At 42.9% G+C, this 26,135-nt stretch overlaps 1 protein-coding gene across 2 annotated transcripts in view; it reads right to left on the reverse strand.

The window, feature by feature from the left end:
• Positions 1-26,135, reverse strand: part of ctnnd2b (catenin (cadherin-associated protein), delta 2b) — a 159,641-nt gene that overhangs the window by 116,576 nt on the left and 16,930 nt on the right. For both annotated transcript variants that reach the window (XM_087173420.1, XM_087173422.1), the window contains exon 2: positions 10,526-10,662. In XM_087173420.1, coding sequence (XP_087029546.1) covers positions 10,526-10,657 — 132 coding nt within the window. In that variant the 5' untranslated portion in view covers positions 10,658-10,662. The remainder of the gene's footprint in view (positions 1-10,525; positions 10,663-26,135) is intronic.

Raw genomic sequence — 26,135 nt, forward strand, 5'->3', positions numbered from 1 at the left:
CCACCACCACCACCACCGTGAAGACAGCACTGAAATTGGTTTTAAGCACAGGGTTAGAAAAAAAATTATGAGCAAGTGTAAAATAAATTCACTGTGCTGCAAAATAGGAAAAAGTGTTCTCCCAGCATCAAGGTAGAAGTGTTTATTTTTAACTTAAAGGATGTTAAATGCTGAGAGCCAGGGCAAACGAGGTAAACATCTAAAGGGTAAGAGTTCTCGGGAGTTTTCTTGACATTGTTGCTTTAATAACACTGAAACACCTTGTGGTCTTGGTATTTTTATCTCAGTTTATTGCCTGTTGCTGGGAAGATTGCCAACACTACCCCTCCCAGCACAACACACTGCATCTGCAGGTGCCGTTTGGAAAAAGGAGGGAAAAAAACGAGCAGCTCTGCCCAATAAAAAGCTGTTCCGTCCTCGGTGGAAACGGTTTCACCAGACAGATTCGGGAACAAGATGAAAAAGGAACTTTTAAAGGCTTGGATGAGATCACATTCTTTATCCGCAACACCCGCGTGGTTCTCGGGAATCGTCACTCGCGGCCCGAGCGCTGGTCTGATTCAACTGTGAACGTGTAGCCAAGAAAACCTCCTTGCTCCATTTTATTTTATCAAGGATGCTTTGGACTTGTGTGGCCTGGAACAGCTGATGTGCTGCTAAATAAATATATTCTAATAAAGGATTCATGATTTGAGGCAGTTTCCGAACTAAAGTGGCAAAAGTCTTCTGGTTTCGGTTTTTCCCAAATGCATCTAATAGGAGAGTGAACTGAAAATCTTTTACACTGCTGGTTGGAGAAAAACAAGATGTGTGAATATGCTGACTTTGGCTCTCTACAAAATTACAAAAGGCACGTTAAAGGTCCCATATCTACACTTTTCTGGTGATTTATTTGAAGCGTTGATCCACAAGGGCGGGGCTTGGGCCGTGCCTGAGAGCGTTGTGACATCACAAAGTTCCAGAAGTCCTGACGGCTGGTTTTAAGGCTCAGTGTCTGAATACAGGCTGTGTGCATTTCTCTGTGGACTGAGGCTTTGATACTTTCACAGTATTAATATAGAAGCTAGAGCTGATCTATAATCACACTACACATGGACACAGACCTTTACACTGGAGGAGCTTTAAACAATTTTATGTTATTGACAAAATGATTTCTCTGATGACTAATAATGACCTGAACGTACAAGCGACTCCAGGTGATGGTGGAGGACATAAGCCAGACTCACAATAGTTTTAATTTTTGTCCTACAAGTGTTATTATGATTGTTCCAGGCGACGAATTAACCATTAAGATTTTTAAAATAATGCCCACTTGACGATTTGCTCCAGGACCATGTGACATGTCATCTCAGCCGGTCATTATCCAACGTCATCCCCATGTAATTAATACACACAGTAAACATTTTGGCTGTAATCACATTATACTATAACACTTTCCTAAGTGAGACATTACTTCCCAACACTGGTGAGAGAGAGTCCTTCGAAGTCCGTCCCTATAAGTCATAACTGCTCTCAAGCTAAAATCATATACATCTACGTCATGTCGGGTTTGTGTATTTGTAGATGATAGCATGTTTAAAAAACACGCGGCTTCACAAGGGCACGATCAATAAAACAGGTCAGGGAGAAAAAAATGGCAAAATTATTCATCCTGCAGCTTCTAGTGCGCTCATCTCTTTCAGTGACGTCAAAAGAAGTCAGTTTACCACAGAGGCCGGGCTTTGATCAAGGACGGCTATTAATATGCACTTTTTGAAAATGTATGAGAGACGCGCTTCCACCGCAGACGACGTGTGATGAGAGAGGAGACGGAGGAGACGGAGACCGGCTGCTGATTTGAGCTCTGTAGGAATTCTACAGAAAGTTTAATGCCTCATGTGGTGTGCACTCAGCTCCTGTACTACACACCGTCTCTGCTCTGCTGCTCCAAAAACTCCTTCATCTCAGCTCAGTGTGGCCAGCTGAGGGTGTTTTCACAGGTATGCATGTTCAGCTTCAGCTTGTGACTGTTTTCCTCATTTTTTTTTTTTTTTTGTTTGCATACTTTTCCTACTTTTTGTATCGTGTTATATTTATATTCTGAATATTTTTTCATATTCTTATTGTAAATATCATTATATTTTTCTATCTATATTTAAGCTACCCGACCTGCGGTACTTTATATTTATTTCTTCTTACTGTGTCTATTGTTATGCACAAAAAACACCAAAGCAAATTCCTTGCATATGAAAACCTACTTGGCAATAAACCTGATTCTGATTCTTTAAAAACTTTGGTAAATGATGTGATTAAAAGAAAGATGTCTGGTGTCTGCGACTTTCACACGGGCTCTGGGACAAATATGTATGAGGATGCATGGGGATATATAATGTAAGTAAAATGAGAAAACATGCAGAGTAAATGAAAATACTTGATTTTAAAAGGTCAAATGATTCATTTTTATCAATTTAGAAAGCAAATATAGATGAAGGCCACTGCTGGTTTGCAAAGTGAGATCCCACACGAGAAGGTCCACGCTTTAAAATATTAAAGATTTGAAAGAATCTTTTTTTTTTTTCCACAAAACTTCTGTTGGTATGAAAAGTATAGAACATTTTGTGCTGCTGTTAAAACTTATGAGTCATCTCGAGACCTTGTTAAATGAAATAGTTATAGTTTTGAAGATGAGTTGAGATCCATATACTGCCCACCCAATACATTTATTCAAATGCAACCTTTGATTTTCAATGTTCTTCCGAGGTTGGGAAAGAGTGGAGATGATAGAAAGAAGTCCAGTGTGTTGACTAATAAATGCTCTGAAATCCTGGCTCAGTCTCTGCTGCTGCATCCGTGTCTTTCTTCATTTGCCTGCAATAAAATAACCAAGATCCACCACTTGACTCAGGCTCATCAAATATAAAGTGCGGATCTTTCCCTTTGCAGTGTCAACCGTCTGCTCAGCTCTCTGCATAATATAACTAGCAGAGCTGAACTCTGTAGTCTGGAGCACTAGACACAGCTCCTCAACACAGCAAAGGCTAGAGACACACACACACACACACACACACACACACACACACACACACACACACACACACACACACACACACGCAGCTACTGCCTGTCCAATCCCACTTACTAGTTTTATTTTTCTCCCTGTAGCAGGTAGCAGAGAGAAGGTTGACAGCAAGATTGAGATGACAAATGTAACGGCCCCTTGGCCATTCTCGGACCTACCCACAATGCATTGCTCTGCCTCCTGTCAGTGCTTTCCAGTTGGAGCTATAGACAGCCGAACTTTGACATGAGCAAAAAAAAAAAAAACACACGCATGTAAACGTACAGTATATGCACCTGCACCCATGAATTAACGGTTCACTGAACACAGCTCCCAAACAGCCAATAATAGCCTAGCAACCGTAACTAAGCATGGCAGGATTGACAGGCCCTGTCTACATACTGTAAAGGAATGGATTAAACTGTGTGCTTAAAAAGAAAAGAAAAGAAAAAGTCCATGACTAGCACATCTGCTGTGTAGCATTTTCCCACTGTGGAAGCTGGACATGCTATCAGAGTATGCTAACGTTAGCTGCTCTGCTACTCCAGGTAGCGATACCTTTGCTAATAAGCCTTTAGCCCAAAAGCATGAAAGCACACCGTTTTGAAAATACTAACAAAAGATAAGCAGCTAAACAGGGTTATCTTACATATTTCCTTCTCATTACATACAATACAACCAGTTCTACACTCAAATTAAAAGACAATGCTATTTTCTTGTACCTGGATTATCAGTTAAGTGAGGATGCTAACTTTCACCCATGGGACATGTAGCTTTAGCCTCGGTTTTTTGATGTCATTTAATGAATGTCGAATTCACATTTAGGACTTTTTTTTTGCAGGATTCCCATTTCGAGATGAGTCAGCTGAAATGCTTTCAACCAATTCATGGAGCTTACATTAGCTTAATTAGCTAGCTGTCTCTAGGTGATATAATCTGTCCGCTACAGCTTCATTTTAGTAGACAGAAAAAAGACCTGGTCTGCTTCAGTGTACCTCTCTCTGATTTTAATGACCCAATGTTTCATAATTGCTAAGAAATTTGATGGTTAATCTGCCATTTTTATTCTTGTAAACTGCATGAGCAACAGCAGCTAAAGGGGGGAGGAGCTGTGTGAGGGGTTTCTTCAGTTTACACATGCACACAGACACGAACACATTAAAAACATATTCACTCAAAAACAATTCACATACAGCAGCACTGCATAGCAGAAACAAAAACATAAGATATTTCGTCTCATTTCTACTATGGTGCCCTGGCCTCAACTCTTCCTTCAGCTGGAAATAAATAGTAGAGGACTTTCTCCAACGCTCGCCTCTCGCCCGTCGCACGGAGCAGACACTATGATATATGATATACTGTGATGACTATATGAATTATTCCGTTATCTCGAGACAACAAATGCAAGTGTGGCCTTTCCCGGCTTCCCTACACCCCCGAGATGTGTGTCACCCGAGTCTATTTTGTTTTTCATCTGCTCAGTGAAGCACGATCCCCACAGACTCTAAAATCACACAAACCTCCTGTTGATTATATGTTGTGAACTTTTTAAATGGTACCTATCAAACCTCCTGGTGTCACTGTGAGCTGGATTCTCTCGGGCCGGCTACGGTGGGCGGAGAATTTAAAATCAATGAATTAACACGTGAAAACAAAGCCTGTTTTTCCTCCTGTGCAATCCTCACGCAGCCGACTTGAAAGCTATTTATATCCAATACATTTTTTTTTTTGTTGTCAATCAGCCTGGCGAAGACGATTCGTCTGGCCGCCGTTGTTCCAGCTCCTCGGGGGGCAGCTGCTGACAGACGCACAGCTGGATCCGAGTCGGTGTGGACTGAACGGATCGAAGGCTTCTCGCTGTTAATGTGGAGTCAGACCCAAAGTAACTCGCTCCCTTACATAAGAAGTAAAACAAAATAAATATCTGATCCCATTTGAAACCCCTTCTTATGAATATATAACTCTTTGAAGAGAACTATATTTGATCGTTTAATGAGTTATGATGGTGCTAAACAAATCTTAATTAATCCTTCATAAACAAATGAAGAGGGTGGCGGTGAGAGGGGGAGGAAAGGCTGATAGCAGCCATTATTATCACGGCAAACACAGATAAAAGAACCTAATGAATCATCAACAAGTGACTACAATTAACATCAGGTTGATTGTTTTCAAAAAGAACTATTAATCCTGTTTTTTTCTTTTATAATCTCACATGTCATAACACCAATCATAAACAGAAAGTATTTAAGTGTGTGTGCTTTAAAGTGGATTATAAATTAGGTGTGCCGCTTGCACATCAGCTTATGCAAAGAGAGAAAATGTGAAATGTAAAAGAGTAACAACCGTAACACATCAATATTTTTTTTCAGAATAATGGTACTGCAGGCGACGAGATGAGTTTAATTAGACTTACAGAGAGAGAGAAAAAAAGATATAACTTCAATTACCTCAGTCTAAACTGCTTTTGATTTGGATTCCTACGAGTTGTAGGTCAAACCAGAGAGAAGCTGTTTTCCGCTGCAGTGCCAATTAGAGTGAACGCCATGATTCACATTAATTATCCCGTGGCTGAGAGGCTGCACAAACACCACATTCTGCCTACAAACTCACATTTGATAAACCAGTAGAAACCCCCCCGTGTAATGGATTTTTCTTTTTTGTGTTTTCTCCCGTTGGTTGACTTGCCTCCTCATGAATTCCCTTATTTCCTCTCCCGCACGCACTGTCATGTTTCCCTCTGTGATGATGAGGCCGTGCATGCAACATCTCTTTTCTGAACTTACTTATGTTGAGCCAGTGTTGCCGCTTGTAAAAACACAGCGGGAGGTCATGTTGCCGGCGTAATGGGAAGGAAGGCTGAAGCAGTGATGTAATGCTGCTTTCAAGTTTGGGGAATAAACACACAAACGCGAACACATGGATGCTCTCTCTAACGAGGATCACAATAAGCTTTAAGCTTTTGGTTTTTTTTTTTATCCTTGAAGATTTTAATTGTGTGTCAGGTTTGGTGGCTGCGGTCTTATATTTGTCAATTAAAACTATCCAACTGGTTATTATAGTGAGCGAACTGCTCCGTAATCTTTCAGTTTAGTTGGGTATTTACTGAGACTACATATGCAAATGAGCTCAGCTGCAGTTCATTTGATTCGCGTGCACCACAGCGTACGGTATGATCTCACTTTTCATCGTTTCAAACTGTTGTTGAGATGCTTCAGTTTGGACGAGTTGCTCAAACCGGAGTAAATAGTGCATTTGTCGGGGACTATTTTCAGCTGCGTATTAATACATATTTGAGCAAAAATAGTGAGTATTTACAGCACCAGGGTGTGGTGCGTGAGCTTGACTCAGAATATACAGTGTGAAATTGAAGTAATTTAAATAATGAATTATATCTTTACTGCTGTTATTCAAGCATTTTGTCTTTGCTAACTTCTTATTTTTGATTTCACATCTTGCTTTTCCCCAGGTGCCGAAGTTCAGTTGCATTTTCCTCTGGGGCTGTGGTTTGCCATTGATTCAAATCAGGTGTAGCTACTGTATGTATATATTTTTCTTCCCCCCTGTATTTTGTGCCTGTAAATATGAACCCAAAGAAATTACAAACAGCATGAGCCAACACAAAAAAACATGCAATATTTCCTGTAAATTGCTGCCTTTCTCACATTTTACCGGCACCACAGCTCTTTGTGGTCCTTAGATAAATGTGGACAAGCGAAACTAATATTTAGCGCCACAAAAAGGCCGGAAGCTTCCGAAAAGAAAACTCTGAATTACTGTTTTAAAAACAAAATTAAGTGCGTTGTTTGTTTCCTTGTCTGCTGACAGGATGAAACCGTTTTGAGGATTTATGTTAAAACAGACTTTGAGAGCTGTTGCTAGGCTGCAAGCAAAATGACAACTAATCAATACCCTTCGCCACTTTCACTTTATCTGTCATTCAGCGAGACAATATCTCAGATTTTTCAAATAGGCCACATCTCTCACACTGGAAGGAACCTCTTTCAGAGCTGGCACTTAACACCATGCTTCCCCCAACAGCAGATGTGTTGACAGCGGCGATGATGAACGATACGAGGACAAAAGCTGACAGATGTGATAAATACGACGTCGAATGGCTAATCAATCTCATGTGGGTAGAGGGAAACGGAGGAGAAACAGCAGCAGGGATCTCCTGGTGTGAGTCAGCAGAGGCAGCGTTTACATGTGTGTGTGTGTGTGTGTGTGTGTGTGTGTGTGTGTGTGTGTGTGTGTGACTGCAGACCGCACATGTGCACGTCTTTTCTAGGTCTCTCATGCCAGACCTCGTCTTTAAGAACCAAAATGAATAGGAAGGCTTTGTGTGTGTGTGTGTGTGTGTGTGTGTGTGTGTGTGTGTGTGTGTGTGTGTGTGTGTTTGTGTGTGTGAGACCCGAAAAAAATACACATCCCTGCTTCCTCCTCGCAGCCTGTTAACAAACACTGGCATCAGCCCAAACATATTGAAAAATTACACAGTGAAAAAAAACAACAAGTGTGACAGGAAGTGACAAATGACTGACTTAAAGAAGAAGAATAACCTCCCTGTGGCGCAGGAGCATGAAATATAATGAATCCAGCTCTTGGAGGACGGAGGACGGAGGAGTGAGCAACTATCTGTTCGCCTACACTTTGTTCAAATAGCTGACACTCCCTCCATTCTTGTCTGCTCCTCTTTTTACACATTCTCATCAGAGGGCCATTACCATGCCCTAGATCATCTGTAAGTGTGTGTGTGTGTGTATGTGTGTGTGTGCATGACCTGTGTGTGTGTGTATATGTCCACGTCTGCATGACCTACTTAGACTTGAAATGGTCTTTCAGAACATTGTAGTAACTCAGAGCGAAGCTTCCGTCTCAAACATGCAGAATCCATTATTTTCTCCACCCTCAGCATTTTCACTGGCTATCTTTAGCTTCCGAGTAGTTTTCCTCACATCCTATAGTACTCAAGGACACACACAGTTACCACAGTATCAAGTGTCCACCCACCCACACACACACACACACACACACACACACACACACACACACACACACACACAGAGCCAACATTCACAGCAGTGCTATCTACTGTTACAGGAGTGCGATGTCACTGATGTAACAGTAAAGCTGTCGCACTCATGATGGACAGATAAAAAAGAAAGAGAGAATCAGCAGCAGAATTTTGTCTTCCTCCAAAACCTGGGGCCGGTGTTACCCACAATGCAACAGCCTCATACTCACCCTCGCTATTTTGAGTGCATAAGTGCGTTCCCTTTGACAAGTATGTCGAACGCGCAGCGGATTGTGAGTACCTGGATGCTGCGTTCAAAACCGGTCAATTAACTGAGTGTAAGACGATAGACACTTCTCACCCGCAGCGGACGCCATCTTGGCTGCAAAGCAGAAGCAGGAGGGACCACCAACGTTGTTTTCAAACAAGCGTGCGCACACAGAAAAGTCAAGTGAGCAAAGCAGCCAGCAGATATTTCGAGGGGGGGCGACAATTGATTGATTGATTGATTTGGGACAACACTTCCCCTATACGCTTTGCGAGGATACTGTGTTGTGTACACAGTGTACTACATGCGAGTGCAGTGACTGATTGGAGGCGCGGTGTTAACATCCGTCTAGGGTGATCCGATCACAAGTGGACAGCTCTGGAGTTCGGGTGTGAACGCACCCAAGACGCACGGAGGACGCGTGTTTGACTGAAGGACCAACTGTTTTATTATATCTACTTCATGCTGATTGGTGCTTATCCTACAGCTGAATGAAAGTAGTTTTTAAATACAGTAGTAGTGTGGCTCTGGGGGTTGGCACTGCCGCTGCAACTGTCCATCTGTTCAACACTTTGGTCCAGATTAAAATATCTAAACAACTTCTGGGTGGATTAACATTAAATTTGGCAGAGGCATGAAGGGTTTTCAGTGGTTAAACCCTCATGACTTTGGTGATCCACACCACCAGCATCAGCGGCAGGTGAACATTTCCACGTGTCCAACACCTCGGTTCACCTCTACCTCTAAAACAAATGACCAGATCCTCCTCAGAAAAGTTCCTGTCCAGTTTCCAGGCGCACAATGAGCGTTACAGTCCAGACTCAGGGGGCTGCGGGTGTTGTTGTAGACCTTTAATTGCATTAACGCATTAATGCGCAGATCAGCTCTGATGTCATCGATCCTGCATGTATGCATAAATTATCCACCCACCTGAACAAATTATTTTCCATGATTAGGAGACCCACACCTTTTTTGGTAAAAAGAACCTGGTGAGGCAACAGGTATTTCCAACACAGCCTGAACACAACCTGATATTAAAATCACGAGTGCTTCTTTATTTAACCGTCTGAAAAACAAATGAGTTAAACATTAGCAACTGTCACGAAACAAAAAGTGCAGCCGTGATGGTTCACGCAAACACAGCACACCTCTGTTGTAATACCTTTTCACCTTCTGATGTATCCCTGCACAGGAATGGTGATATGCATGTGTTACCACGGTTACACTGCCAATGAAGACTGCTCATCAGACTGCTCGCTATGTTTTTACTGTTGCTTTCCCGCCACAACTGAGCTGCCACCACAGTCTTAGACTCACAGCTTTTTTGATGCCACCCTTGATAAATGACCCTAGTCCGGCGCTATTAGCCTGGTTCCAGTTGGTTTTATAATAACCTACAATTTAGTAAAGTCTGGTGATGCTCTGCTGGAGAGAGAATCGAGCCAATTAGAGCCTTTCTTCAAGGGGACTAGTTGGTTCACTGGATAAAGACCAACTTAACACCGTCTTCTTTTTGCTCGCCTCCAGTGGTTTAAAATCTCACTTTTATCAAAACGTGAAGTGGAAGTGAACTCCACAGTGTGTCACATAGTGAAGTGCGGTTACAGGTGCAGCAGAGCAAACTCCTGACCGCTAACAGCCAGGTGACACAAGTGCAACAGTTTAAAGCCAGGAAAAATGTAACATAAACAACACGTGATCTGCTATTCGTCCGTATGTCAACACATGTATAGGACAGGTATGAGGATGCACACCTTAATGCACAGTTAGTTAGTTAGGATTCAAAAAGCAAAACATCAAGGTAGGAACTTTGTCTTGTCCCTTTACTGCCATGTCACACACAGTAAACCAACAAAGCTGCTCAGACTTTGACAAAATGTGGGAAATGATGCATCCCACCACATTAGAGCGTTTTCAAAATTACACCGAGCGGCTGCAGCCCGAGGCTTTTCCACTAACAGATCAAAATGTGGCGACATATTTGTGACACATTAGCTCAGATGGGCATTCAATCATTCGTGTTTACTGTGTACTGTCGCCTTGTCTCACCCTGTAAGGACAGGAGGAATTATCCTCATTTCTTTCTGGTATTCATATTTCATTAACTGTGACAACCCCAATGTGTATGCTGCATGCACACACACACACACACACACATACACACACACACACACACACACACGGAGAGAGAGAGAGAGATAGCTCTAACCTGTTCCTTGACGGAGGCGAGGATGGCGGAGGTGGTTTCAGACTCGGAGCCGTCTCCATTGGAGGCATTGAGGACGGGGCTCAACATGGTGGCAGCGCTGGCAGTGTCAGACGCCACCTCAGGCACTGGCATACCTCCTGGAAAACAAGGGAACATGCAACTCTTTTACTATTACTAAAGACACCCTGACATGTCACCATTTAGGCTGAGTGGCTGTCACACCCACGCTCTCCCACACTCCTGTACTCGCAGGAAACACAGATATGGACGTTACAGTGAAGGAAGAGGTGGAGACACACGGCTCCAAAGACACATACAGGATTATAGCAAAAATATAAGATCACTGACAAACCAATCTGCCAGTATATTTCTATTAATATTTGGATTCCAGCCGTGTGCGTCATTCTGATATGATAACTCTTAAAACACAGACTCTAGTGCAACATTTTGACCAGTGCTAATTGAGTGTTATATTATTATTTAAACAGTATTTACGTTTTCTCTCTGCCTCATTCATGTTCAGGGTCATGCAGAGCTGGAGCAAAGGGCAGTGACACATCCTGGACAGGTGCGCCATTACATTACGCAACGTGAAATCTAGGCCAGTGAGAAGAAAGAGTGCAGACCTCACAGCGCTGACAGCAACATAACTGGTGGTAGGGGCAGGGATGAAAGTAACAGCAGTAGTACTGCTGCAGCACAGATTACACAAGTAGTAATTCCAGAGCACATTGTACATGTTCCAACAAAGGTATTTCCAGTCCTGATGAAAACAGGTGAAGAGATAAATACAGAAAGATAAAGAGAAATTAAGATATATAAAGATGAATAGAGTAAAACATCTGCCACACTTTTGCAGCAAACAGTTTGTACACAAGCTGGTATAAAGGAGTTGTACCTGAGGTCGAGCCCATACAACCAGAACTCCAAAGGCACGAATGTACTTTGTTCTCCAACAGTAATATTTCAGAGCAGTAGAAGTAGTACTACTACTATGACAGCAGAAACACACTGGCTGCTGCTGCTGCCAGCTCTGTCTCTCTGCATACACTTTGCAGGCTACTCGAATGTTGGATTTCTTTTCAGCGTAAATTAATTTCTGATTTATTTCTGACAGAAAGTCGGTGCCACTGTCTCCACATGCAGCTGCTCAAATGGTTTTTTCAGCTGAGACATCAAAACTACAGATTTGATGTAATCTTGTTGTCAATACGACTGTCAACAAGTCTTTCCTCTGTGTATTTTTGCTGGGAGACGTGCGCGTCACGCGTGAAAAATACGCCAGATCTCTGTCCACTCTAACACGTTAAAATGGCCGCCAGAATGAAAACCAAGATGTTCCTCTGCCGCCACGCACACGCCACGCAGGCAGTGTCTTCCCGGCCTATAGTAGTTGTACTGCTACTAGAAATAAAAAAGCAGTCCAATAATGACATCTTACTGCAGATTAGTGTGTTAGTCCATCTCCTAATACTCTCCGACTTCCCGAAGTCTGTCTGTAGCTTTTTAGCAAATGTTCCTTGAAGAGTAAACAGTGCATTTGTTGGGGACTATTTTCAGACGTGGATTAATATACATTCTGTGTTCTGCTGAGTATCACCTGAAGCAGGACGTTGTATATGGGATTAACTCAAAATAAACTACAGTGTCACCCAGAGTAACAGCGCGCTTCACTGATACATGTTGAAATATTCCTTCAGTGGAGCTCTGCGGCGCAGAGGACTAAGATATGTCAGGCTTTGAATACACACACAATATTTGTTAGTAGGATCAGTTCATTGTTGGTTTTTGTCTTTTTTCATGTTGTTTGTTGACAAAAAGAAAACAAGGAACATTTCCAGCCTCATCCTTTAACGGCGCCGATGACAGATGTCCGGCGGAGGTTTCGCAATTGTTTGTTAAATGAAGACAGAGCGAATCTGACGTCAGTTAAGAATTAAAATGCGCACGTGTTTTGTTTAGCTGTGTATAACCTTCGCACAGCAACATGGACATGGATGATTTTCACATCACACAACTTAAAGGTGACATCTTCTGAAAGCATGCGTGAACCAGAGAGACGCAGATTTTATGCATAATTACAAAACCTGGCAAATACTGCTCGATGTCACAGCTGCAAACTGTCACTTAGCTGTAGTGAGAGTGAAGTCATAATAATGGTGGCAGCAGCAGCAGCAACAGGAGCCACCATACAACTATATGGGATTAAATTATCAGCATGAAACACGTGCTGTGAACAACCTCATTTGCAAAACCTGTCTGCAACCTGAAGTATCAGAGTCCTCGCATCAATAGCACTGGTGTAAGTACACACACGCACACACGCACGCACGCACGCACGGACGCACACACACACACATGTTTGATGCCATGTGTCATCCCGTATTTGACCAAGCGTAGGAGGACACGGGCTTCACATGTGCCATGTAATCCTGATGCAGCACAGAGCTGGTGTAACGGCTGCATCAGCCAGCTTTTACACACTGATGAAAGGCTCGTCATCACACACACACACACACACACACACACACACACACACACACACACACACACACACACGACTTGCATGCACGAGAGAGAGAGAGAGCTGGCTGTCGGCATGAGGCAGCACTAGCATAGCGCCGAGGTAAAAAAGAAAAAACAAAGTGAAGCAGAGTGGAGGGATGAAAGCAGAAAAGGAGGGAGGAGATGGAAAGGGGTGGAGAGAGAGAGAGAGAGCGAGAACAACAACACGCAGAGGAGAAGAGGAGGAGGCGACGCTGAGGAGAAAAGAGAGATACAAGAAAAGGAGAAGGGTGATGGAGAAGAGAGGAGAGGAGAATATTCTTGCACGCTGCTAGGCAACAATCACTGGTCACTGAATGCTGCTAATATGGCTGACCTGGCTCTGCTCGTCTTCCATTTTGGAGTGTGCGTTCTTCATCTTTATCTACCTATTTTCATCACACACACCCCCCCGTCTCGTTTCCTCCTCCTCATGCATCCTCCCCTCCTCCCTCTTGTTGCCTTTCTGCCTCTAAAACTTCCTCCTCTCTCCTTCCCTCTCTCTCTCTCTCTCTCTCTCTCTCTCTCTCTCTCTCTCTCTCTCTCTCTCTCCCTGCCCGCTTCTCTTCATTTGACCTATTTCAGCGTCTCCTCGTCTTTTCGGCACATTTCGGCTTTATTAGGCGACGCGCAGCCGAGGAGGAGACAGAAGGAGGACGACCCGAGAGGCGGCTGGCTGGATTTGAACCCGTGACAATACAGAGCACCTGAGGCCTCCCAGCACCGCCCACCCAACAACGTGTTTACTCGTCACCTTTTCTGAATAGTCGCCATCTTTCATCCCTCCTCTGCACTTTCCGTCTCCCGCCTGCCTTCCTCCTTCTCCTCAAACAGCCTCTCCTCCCTGTCCCCCTGCTCTTCCTGTAAATCACACCACGATGTCATCACTCTCATTATCACCTCTACTCATCCTAATCCATTTCCATCCCTCTTTATTTCTAAAAGGCATACAATACCAAATCCCCTTCTTTTTCTGCTTGAATCACAGTGATTCACGTTTGAATGATTCGCATAACTGACATATGCTCACCCACAAACATACCATACTTTCTGTTCTGTTTCCACTGAAATTCCCTTAATTTCCTAAGCTTCCTTTTACTACGCTGCTTCAAATACATCATCATTAGCTTCCTTAACTGAGAGGACAGGTGTGGGACTACAAGTACAAACGTCGTGTGTGATTAGAGCTTGTCTCTCTGTGACATGCTAAATCATAGAGTAACACTAGCACAAGAGGAGAAGAGTCAAACAGTGAGTTTTCAGTAGCTAACATTAGCCACCGAGCTTGCAGGCAATTATTTTACATCAAGTTCAACATTGGTGAACTTTTACATGCAAACAGCGCTAACTTCCAAGGTGACAGAGAGCCGCAGAGTCCAAAATGGAGGAAGCTATTGTAGCTTATTAGCAATTTATTAGCCGTTACCAAGTTTAATCAAAACCTTCGGTGTCAGCACATAAGCTGCTGCACAAGAGACGAATGGGTTTAAGACAGTCGGGAGACTATGACTAAATAGTGTGTACGTATTGTGCTTGCTAACTAGCAAGTAAACTAGCGTGGGAAGCTTTTTGTTTCCTCTTCGCTGAATGAGATTGTGTACAATCCTGAGAACAAAATGAGGTGAAAAGGTATTATGACTGACTAACCAACTAACTAACTAACTGACTACGACTGATACCTGGTAGGTCTCTGTCGGTGTTTACTTTCATAACTGGCACGCAATGAATCTTGGGATAGGTTTGGCCGCAATTGGTATTCAAATGCAGCCTCTGAAGGTTGCAGCCCCTGAACACAGCTATGGTGAGCCTGTTAGCTTGCAGACGTTAGCGTTAGCATTCAGCTCAGCCCAAGGAGATTTCTTTTATTACCATCCCGACTATTTGATCATGTTAGCTGTCGATTCGCCGCTGCAGCCACATTACAAATTCCTCTACACTGCTGCTGAATGAAGTTCTGTTCCTGCATGAATACTTCAGTTTGTCTGGAGGCATCTATATGCATGAAATATTTCACATGTCGTTACATTAAAGCTCGAACCAGATCAGAGAGCAGGATCACGAGAACAGAGGAGACTGCCCTGCGGCCCACTTTGCCTATAGAACAAAACAAGAGGGAAGCTCTGGGTTTTTGACTGCGCAGAGAGGGCAGGCAGCCAAATATAGGTCAACTCAACAGACCGTGTCCAAGCCCTCATCACACAACTGACCAGTACAAAGCAGCTTTCCCCAATAACAGCCGTCAGAACTAGGTTATAGAGGCCCACAGCCCAGCTAGAGACAAGACTTTGAATATGGATTAGGCTAAAGGCTTTATTTTACTGAAGTATAATCTTTGGATTTTTAGGTCTATATTTCAGCGCCGTAATGCAGGGGTATTTAGCCCTGCATTTCAAAACGGTAATCTCCGATATTGCTGCAACATTGAAAATGCAGATCACCATGCTATGATTGACATGACTGACATGGGGAATATTGAGCTTAATCTTTTGACCCTTTAAGCTCATCAGTCAGGTCTGAGACAGGCGTGTTTTGGTGAAGACGGAATTCGTCACAGATCAGAAGCAAATCAGCTAAACGTCCATGTGGAAATGTTATTTTCCTATGTGTGTTGTGTACTTGCATTTTTGTATACTTGTGTGCATAGAGTACTAGAGCGAGCGTGCATGTGTGTGTGTGTCCCTTCTGGGACGTGAGTGTTTGTTATGTGTTTGACGGGCAGTCCCCGGTTGCCTCATTAAAACTTGCTGCAGTGTTTTGTTTTGGCTTCACCAGTCATCTGTCCTTTTGTCTAGACCCTGTGCCCGTGCTTTCAAGATAACTAGACTTTAACACTTACATTAACAATGTAATTAGCACTGTCTGTGTCTCATTGTGTATTTATTAAGACCCAGCACCAACAGCGGTGATATGTCTTTAATATGCGGGTGTTACCTGTAAGAGCTCTGTGATGCGTGCATGATTTTCTTTTAACCTTGTGTCTAAAACAGCCCCGTGAATAAAACAAACCAAATTAAACACGTGGTATCGGGGATGGAAGTTTGCATGTAAATTCTCTGATCTGTGTTCTGCATCGACACAACAGGAGAACAACTTTCAGTGCAGAACTCTACCAAGCGTATAATGGCACCTTTTAAGACGATAGTTAAATTAAGTTGAGCAGAGTTTTATGTTGAGTCACTACTGAGGCCTGGAACCGTGTCCTCCACCAAACTAATAAAAACAAACAGCAACCGTGTCGCCTACAAAATATGTTCACCGCTAATTTGCTTTGCCAATTCTGGGGGGGAAAAAACACAACTGCACAAATTACAGGTTCCCCTGTGGAGTCTCTGACCTGTGGTACGCCACAGAGCATTTGTTTTTCTAACTACAGGCTCTCTGTGCAGGAGCGCGTGGCCGACACGAGACGCAGCTCCACCGTGCCAATGGTTTTTCCGCTACTCCTCTGATCGACAGATGGTGGCAATGTGCCAAGAAATGCAGCAATACGCCAGGAGAGGCAGGGAAAGAGAAGACTGCTATCTAGTCAACGTGGCGGTGAACAGTGCAGGATTTAGAGTATTTAGTAAATCAATTTTGCATATGGTATGAAAGGAACTGCATTCGTCTCCTTTGTTAGATACATACAGTGCGTTTCGGCATGGAAATATAACCTTTGCACTGGCAATGTTTGTTTCAATTCATGACACGCTTAGAGCTGCACTAATCAATAGTCTGACAATGGGTCAAATGGTTGGGTGTAACATGAAAAAGGGCTCGCTCGTAACGATGAAAGCTCGACTTTGCATTTCCCCTTAGATGATCCCGACAAGTTGACATGAACGCGTCAGTCTGAGATGACGCAGGTCAAAATGAGGAGACCACAGAAAACAATGGCTGCTGGTGCGGCTCTTCATACTGCACAGAGGTGACAGGGAATAGGTCAGGGTGGATTAATTACAGAGCTTGTGCACAGACTTTGTGCTGAGTCCAACTTGTTAGGTTTTAGAGCAGTGCCCCACTAGCATTGCACTTTAATAACACTGTCACACCCACAATGTACAGTTTTAATAAACAAGAAAAACTGGTGAAGCTGAGCCACCGACGTTGTCTTTTTTATATGTGAAGCACTTGGTCCATGTTATTTTGTTTGTTGTAAAGCACTTGGTGCTACATTTCTTGTATGAAAGGTGCTGTACACACAGTTTTTTATCATTATTATTGTAATTATTATTATCATAACCAAAACCTGGAGCCTAACTTACAGATTACCTTGTTCTGACAGTTCACCCAGAGTGTGTTGTGTGCTAGTAGCAGTTAGCCTAATGTAGCTTTGAGCCTCTAGCCTGCAGCATGTGGGGTTTAGTAGCTGTATCACAACTTGACAGTTTTTGTTTTTTTTTACAGTTTTACTTGGTTTTAATCTATATTTTTATGTTATTGTTTTTGTGGTGTTGTCATTTTGTTTTTTGTTTGTTTTGTTTCACATGGGTAAAACTTTTTAGCCATTGGACATCTGGATTTAAAAATGTTTTAAATGCTTAATTTGTTTTTAGCCTGTAACTACCGAATCCTTCACTGCTGATATTAACAAGGACTAATCCTCTTCTCTGTGGGACTTTAAACAATATCCAACTTTTCTTTATTGTGGATTTTCTCTCTCAGACAGGCGTGATTTACACATGTTTTTGTTTATTTACAAAGCCCTTCAGTTCAGTCATATCTTACTTCCATGTTAGTTTGACGCTACGCTCCATGTCCCTCCAGTTCACACTGAGCTTGGAATAAATGCCTCTGGCTTTTTTGCACCATCGACCTGGAACTTACTACAAAGCACTTTGAAAATTAATTTGTTGGTACCTCTTCTACATTTGTGATTGTTAATCTCTGACCTTTTAACTTCTGTTTTTAACTGTTTTAATGGATTCTTGTTTGTTTTTAATTTGATCTTCTTTTTTTAACTGGAATTTTTTATCTATTCGACATCGTTGTAAATGAGGGATTTACCCTCAGTGATCCTGGAGTTTTAATAAATAAATATAATCAGCGGGCTACAGAGGTCTGTAGGTCTTGTCATTTTCAGATTTGTAATTTTCAGACCTAATGTTTACTCAAGTGACATCTGTTCATCAGACTTCACACAGCTCCCTCTGGAGCCACAAAAGCCTTTATACAACAGCTCCACATACTTCATCATGTCATCCGTCATCCCACACGGACTTTAGGTTTCAACTTCCTCCCATCTAATGCTGAAACTCAGCACTGACTTTTTCCAATATTCTCAACCGTGTTCTCTGCATTAACTAAGCATGACCATAAAAATATGAATCCTGCTTTACGAGGAGCTGACACAGACCTTTTCCACAGAAGGCGTTTAGCGTGTCATTGTAGGAACATCACAGGTTTGAATAATAAAATGAACGATGGCTGAATTCCATTTAGCGACTTCAGTGTCAGGGTCATATTGTGCATGTTGACTCGCTGTCACGCCGTCACGTCTGAGGGACACTCTAGTTGCTTTTCCCACCATGGCAAGTCAAAAGAACCTGCTGTGAAACTAATGTAGGGAAACCAAATGAAACACATGACCAGTGGACGCTTGTGAAAAATCAAAGCGCGGACCTGTCACCGGCTGACGATGGCAGATGGCCTTACAAGTATCATTAAGGGTTAATCACCCATCAGCTAAGTCTCTGCAGGTTAAAAGTCAAGATGCTAATGGACGTTTATTCTAAGTGCACACGCAAAAACACGAGCCCACTGTAGTGCTGTGACATATCAGGCGTCCCTCTGAGTGTCACTCAAGGATTGCAGCTCTGATGACAAATCATTAGGAGGCAATTGGCCATCATAAAAAATCTATTATTTAATAAAAAAATTTTAAAAAACCATATCATTAAAACCATCACAGCACAATGATAGTTACATTACGAGGGAAGCACTTGCCAAAGCACTTCAGAGAGCTGCTGCTGCGTTGTTGTTTTACTGCCTGGATGCCTGGCTCACTGAATATGGAACACAATTCAATCGAGTCTGAATGATTGCGTTTTTCATTTCAAAACAGCTATATCTATTTTAGGCGTACATGCTAATGATGCTCATTGATGTTTGCTGGTGTGTGATAGAAAGTGCTGCTGATTATATAATCAAAAATACCTGCGTTATGTTCCGAGGACAACTAAAAAAACAAAATTTAAACTGCAGCCCGTTGGGCGTTTCACTTTGATTTTTTCTTTTCTCTTTCCCCAGCGCAGTCATGCTTCACACGCACACGCTAATTACCCAGAAGGAAGTGCAATCGTCAAACAATACAGTGTAAATATGGCAGGAAGAATCTGAAGAAGAATCTAAACAGTCGTCTGACAGCAGGTGTCATGGAAGAATTCACCTGCTGAGGGATGACAGACGCTTCATGATGATGGTTTATTTTTTTTATGTTTAAAAAAAAACCCCTTCAGGCTCTTGATAAAATAAACGCTCACAGCTAAATATGGCTGACTACACTCTGCGACAACCACATTAGCACATAACAACTGAACTGAATTTAATCTAAGCTAACGTGCAGAACAGAAGTGCTCACAGCTTGATCAAGAGGAACGTCTACAAATACAAGAGAAGAAGTGAAAAAAAACGTACAGTGGAAGCTCCTCCCACTTCCCAGCTGTAGATATTAGCACCTGTGGCAGGTGATCGGGGCAGAATACATATGTGCTGCTACACCAGTGTAAAATGACAACAGGAAAATGGTGTCAAGCGTGGATAATAAGCTGTACAGAAGGGGTCGGGGCGGATTTTTCCCTGATCCATTAGATGGTGGGCCAAAACATAATCAAAGGCTAATTTAAGATATTGATTAGTTACTGTTCACATGTGAGTCGCTGTGACCCACAGTCACATATTATGTGTATGAGCCTTAAAACCAGCCGTCAGGACTTCCTGTAACTTTGTGATGTCACAACAAAGCAGTCACTAAGCCCCGCCCACCTGGACCCACCATCCAACTTTGCAGGATTTTGAGTGTTTTTACCTAAAATCTGCTATATTTATTATTGGATCAGTCAGAGAACAGTCAGCCAATCAGAAGAGAGGAGGGTCTGAGCCTTAGGGATTTGGTTTGGTTAAAATCACAGTCAGCGGGGTGATTAACAAAACAAGACATTTGCTCGTGTCTTTAAGTCAAAGGAAAAAGACGCTGAACAGTAACGTCCAACAGTGACAATCCAAAGGAGACAACATCAAAGCTTTTACCTCTACCAGAAACGCTAACTGTCATAGCTTCAAACCTTCAAACAGATAATAGAATAATATAACATTTAAATGCAAAACCAGATTCACTGTCCTACCTGATACGAAGCCATAAAAAGCTGTGTGTTTAATACACCCACTCACAAATGATTTGGCTGGACTGTACAACCTGCAGGGAAACTGTACATTGTTATACAGTTTTATGACTTCACAGTTTGTGCTGTTTTCTTTTTTTGTACTAAATTTAAACTTCACACGGGCTAAAATAAACATCCAACAGTGGAATTCAATTAGCAGTGTTTCTCTGTGATCCAAGTCTGCTGTTTTAATTAGTGATGCCAGTGAAGGCGCTAGGGTGCTCACCTCTCCAGAGGCTGCTCCCTCCGTCTCTTACCTGCTCACACACACTGACGTGCACTGTGCACATGCAATGTACATACACAGGTTTCTCCATTTACAAATAATCACGGACACACGTGCAGCATGGAGGAGGAAAGTCATCACAAGGTCATTATAGGCCGTAATTGTAGGCAGTAAGTTCACACCGTCTCCTTACATTTCCAAAACCGTGTGTGTGTGTGTGTGTGTGTGTCAGCCCTGCCCAACAACAAACATCACACATGTCATTGGATGCCTCGTGAACATCGTGGAGACTTTTCACTCGTGAGTGTGTGTGACGGAGTTCTGTTTGTATTATCTACTTTCTGTAGTTGTCATCTTGGTCTTTTTTTTTCCTCTCTCACCATCTCTGTTTCTTGTCGAGACAGATGTTTTTATAAACCTCTTGAGATTTTTTTTCCCACCTGAATCATTTGATCTGTTTCTTCATTTTCTACACATGGAAATAAAAGCAGAGATAAATCCCCAAGTCAATTCCCTCTCTTGCTTTTCCTCCTAATGTCTTTTCAAATGTCTTTCACACACACACGCACACACACGCACACACACACACACACACACACACACACACACACACACACACACACAAGCCTCTTGTCTGTACATCAGTAGTGAAGACATGAAAATGGTCAAAAATGATGGTCACGCAGGCCTCCTTTTTTTTTACTCATGGTCTCGTCAAGTGAAGAAATCCTGAGGAAATCATTTTTGAAACTGATGCCATATCAATGCAAATCTCCGTCGCCGGTTTATCCTCAGTACGTGTGTGCGTGTTGATCCAGAGACGGAGAGAACTGAGGCGTATTGAGGAATCTGTGTGTTACGTTCCAACAAAGTTCATTTGAGGTCTTCCTTTTAGTTCGGAAAAACCGGTGAAGACTCACTGTGTGACATTTGAAAACAAAAGCTCATACAGTACGTCGCACGTTACTTTAGAGTGATAACACCGCGAGGTTGTGTGACTGTGAGAACCTCCTGCGATTTATCTCATCATCACTCGCTGACTGTTCATTTAGCTGAACGACAAATCTCATTACACAATGCTTAAGGAAGACACACATCATCGAGAGCCGGCTGACACACGTTAAATGAGCACAAGAGCAATCGTATCAGTGCGGGTAGGTTTGTAGGTGGTAGTGCGCACACAGGGCCAGAAGTATGTGGACAGATGCTTCAGCTACAATTAATAGAAATCTAAAATAAATGCATATTATAAATAATAGCGTGCCTCCATCTTCGTGGCAACAGTTTTTGGGGAAGGCCCCTTTTCCTTGTAACCATGACAATGCCCGTCATGCACAAAGCCAGGTCCAGGAAGAAATGCTTTCCCCAGCGGAGCCGGAGCTTGAACGTCGTGCACAAGAGCCCTGACCTCAACTCACTGCAGCACCTCAGGGATGAGTTGTAATGCTGACTACAAGCCTCACATCACCAGCTAACAGTGTCAGCTGAACAGCACACTCCTCTGTACGCGCCAGGTCGACCTCTGCCGGAGCAGCTTTCATCTCTGGAGTTTGAATATATGCAAATGTCTATATTTACAAAAAGAATCTACATGCAATTAATATTTAATTATGCCTTCATTGTTAGCTTTGTCTTCATATGCATGTTTTTTCTTGTCTCATCACTTCTCATCTGAGGTCTGAGAATCAGGAGAAGAATAGCTGTGGTTTTCCTTCTGCTAATTCACAGAACTACGGACACAAAATAAAGATAAGCTGTGTACGCTCATGATGAGTTTTTCAAAATGCTTGTAAAACACAAAAACTATAGGCATAAATAGCTCTAAACAATATAGTAGGTGGAAATACAACAGAGCCGTGATGGAGCTGCGTTCGGAGGACGTGAGGAGGAACTGTGTTGTCGCTGAACGGGAGCAAATCACCGCAGAGTGCTGGTGGCTGTGAAAGCAAATTAATGGGATTCGAAAATTAGAGTTTGCAAGAGCTTACAGGGGAATTTTAAAGGGTCTTAGTTCGTGGAGTTCATGAGAAAATGAAAAAGACGCTGGTCCTGCTGCGTGGCGCCTGTCGTCAAATTTTGGACCCCGAGTCTGTTGCTTAAGAAACAAGTCACAGAGCTTCACTGTGATTGGCTGAGAGTGTTGAATTTCCATGGGAAACCCCTGATGGCTAACTGATGGAAAATTAGATGAGAGAGAGAGAGAGAGAGCGAGAGAGAGAGAGAGAGAGAGAGAGAGAGAGACTTTCAAACCATGTGAACAACACAATTGACCTCCACATACTGCAGGTCACTGCTAATGTGCTCTTATTGATGAACACACACACAAACACACACACTGGGAGGAAGGGGGAGAGTTCACCAAGCTTCCCATTGCATTCAATAAAATGCTGCAGGACTCATATTCAGAAACACACACACACACACACACACACACACATCAGCCCAGTATCCACCTAGCAGAAGCACGGACGTCTACCAACAACAAAGTGAATCATTTCACATGTAGTGAGTCAGACGTCTTATTAGTGCTCACACAGCTACACTTCTCATGACTCCAACATCGTGTAGTCAGTCATTTCCAATTTAAAATGAAAGAACGCGCTGCTCAGTTTCCCATATAAATTATGCCACTCTAACGAACGGAGCTTAACACGTTAAATTCTTCATGCAGCGTAATGGCACTCGCCAGAATGACTCTGCTGCTCAACGACCTGTTTTAGCTTGAAAGAAAAATATCAATTAAATAAGAATAAAGAATGACATTAACTCAGGAGCTAGTGTTGGTTTTATTTTATACCTTTGATAATACAGAAGAGAAAACCCACCCAAGGCTCCACCTGTTCCCGCACAACCTCCCAGCGGACAGTGGACGAAAGTTGAAAGAGGAGGAAAACAAACTGTTCACTCGAGGAGATCCTCATCTTCATTACAAAGTAGCCCTTGTTTAACGCTACATCTCCGTCTTCAAACAACAAGCCGGAGCAGCTAAAAATACGATCAACATCATGAATTATACATTTTCCACAGATCCTCTGGGTGAGCTACGTTCGCGAGCGGCTCCACCACATGCGTATAATTACCGAGGTTACGGGGGTGGTGATAAACACAGCGCGGAGACAAATTAAAACTTGCACTACCCTCCTCCACCCACAAAGGAATTCAAACCGCGCCATGACAGAGGCATCATGACAAAGCTGTTTGTTGACTGAGAGATTTCAGGAATGAAAGTTACAGGCTGAGACGTTTTCAAAGTCGACCGCGTTTGGTCGAACTGCGGCGCTCTGTTGGGAAAAGCCGCCGGAGCGTTTGCTGGAAACGAAAGCTCCTGAGGGGTTTACGTGTTCATCAGTGAAGTAAACACAAAAGGGCAGAGTTGTATTAGCAGAGGGCTTCTAATTATTGTAAAGTCACAGGTTCAATACCTTGTGATTCAAGGACCGTATACCCAAGACACATCCCAGCAGTACAACAGGAAGTGACTCTTAACCCCACCAATCACGCCGGGGAGCATGTGTCAGCTTTATAGCCGCACTGGCATGAACACAGTCTTTGAAATGGCAGCAGCTATTAATTTCTAGAGGTATGATGAAGCTGCATTATAACTGAGCTATAACAATTACCCCTGAGGGGGGCAGAGGGACTGGAGCAGATCCCAGGTGACACGGGGAACACAGAGGCGCGGTACACATAGAGACAAACAACCATCCACGCTCACATCCACGCCTCAGGGGGAAATAAGAGTCACCAGTTAAAGACCCCCTCCAGTGAAAATCAAGTTTTTAACCTTGTTAACATCCATACCATGTTTTTTTTTTATATAATACAAGACACATGATGACGCCGTGACTGAGCGTTTCCACCTCTCTTAAAAACAGATTCAGGGTTTCATACGTCACAAACCTCAGGAACCAATCCTGTCACCTTGTGGGGAAGGGGGGCGGGGCTAAATACACCTGAAACCTTATCAGTACAGAGAGAGAGAGAGAGTTAGCATTAGCATTAGCACAACCGCTAACACTGTGTCAGCCACTGCAACATAAACAATATAAACAAATAAAAGATGCTAACTGTGCTAACGGTTCTGATCCGTCTGCTAGTCTCTGGTTCTGGTCTCAGACTCCTCCTCTGAGTCTGGGTCTGACTGAGGCTGTGAGACACATGAGTCTCTCTGATGTTTCCTCTTCTCACCATCTTGATGCTCTCTGCTCTCTCACCTGTCCACCTTAGCACAGGCACTGTAGATGTAGATGTGTAGACGAGCTTCCAGCCCCAGTTTTTGATTTATTTTCACTTGTTATGTGGGAAAACCATGTTAAACTAAATATTAAACCATAGCGGAGTATTTTTACGACGTTTTAAAACATGTCTGGGGAGGAACTTTAACCCAACCTGCATGTCTGGACTGCGACTGTGGGAGGAAACCAATGCATGCAGGGGGGAGAACATGCAAACTCCACACGGAAAGATCCTCGCCAGCCAACAGCTTCAAACCCAGAACCTTTTGCTGCGAAGAAATGGTGATAAAAACTCTGCATGTGGATTTCTAAGCAAAGCTTTCTCCACACTTAAACCCTTTTGATACATCGGGCTAGTTAATGAGATCGTTATCGTCGCTCTGTGTTGCATAGCAACAATAATGACCCATGGCTCCTCACTTCCTCCTGAATGCTAGCACTGTTAGCAGAATGTCCTGTCTGACAACAATAAGAAGCTGAGCACTGCTGCCAGCTAATGACCTTGTGTTGGCATCCTCGTTCAAACAGTTAAAAAACCTGCTATTGAACTTGTGTTATACAGGTGCAAGGAGCCGACTGCTGCTGCGCTGGTATTCATAGACAGAACAAGTCACAGCTGTGTGTGTGTGTGTGTGTGTGTGTGTGTCTGTGCTGCGCTTTAAGCTAAATGCTACCATCCGTAGGGACGCCCCGATCACTTTTTTTATGCAGATACCGATCATCTATAAGTGAGCCCGGACGGTCCACAGCTGATACCGATGATCTTTTGTGTTGTAGCAGCAACACGTATCCTGCAGTAAAGACAACTGAAGTACACATTGTAATAATTAACAACATGTGTTAATTTATGTGAATTAACACAATTACAGACAGAAAAAAAAAGTTATTAAGCCTATTCAATAGGCTAAACAATGCAAATAGTCTAATAATTAAAAAGTAATATGTCTCAGAAGATTACCTCAGTTGCATGATGCAAACTACAGAATAAAAGGATTTATAGTCAGATACAGGCTGCGTTCAAATGATACGTTATAGGTTTACTGGGGCATGCTTTGCAGATGGCGTAGCTTATATCAGTTAAATCATTAGGATTCATCCTCTGGGGATTATAAATGTCAAAATTTAGTGTTTGAGATATTTTAATCTGCTACAACAAAGTGGTGGACTGACCGACACACTAGCATTCCCCTTCCCCCAGTTTAAAATATAAAAGGTCATGTCAGGAGCTGATGTAGACGCCACAA

The sequence above is a fragment of the Seriola lalandi genome, unplaced genomic scaffold (assembly GCF_002814215.2).
Source record: "Seriola lalandi dorsalis isolate HSWRI2012SDOR001 ecotype SW California unplaced genomic scaffold, Sedor1 jcf7180002054208, whole genome shotgun sequence".
NCBI classification, from domain to species: Eukaryota; Metazoa; Chordata; class Actinopteri; order Carangiformes; family Carangidae; genus Seriola; species Seriola lalandi.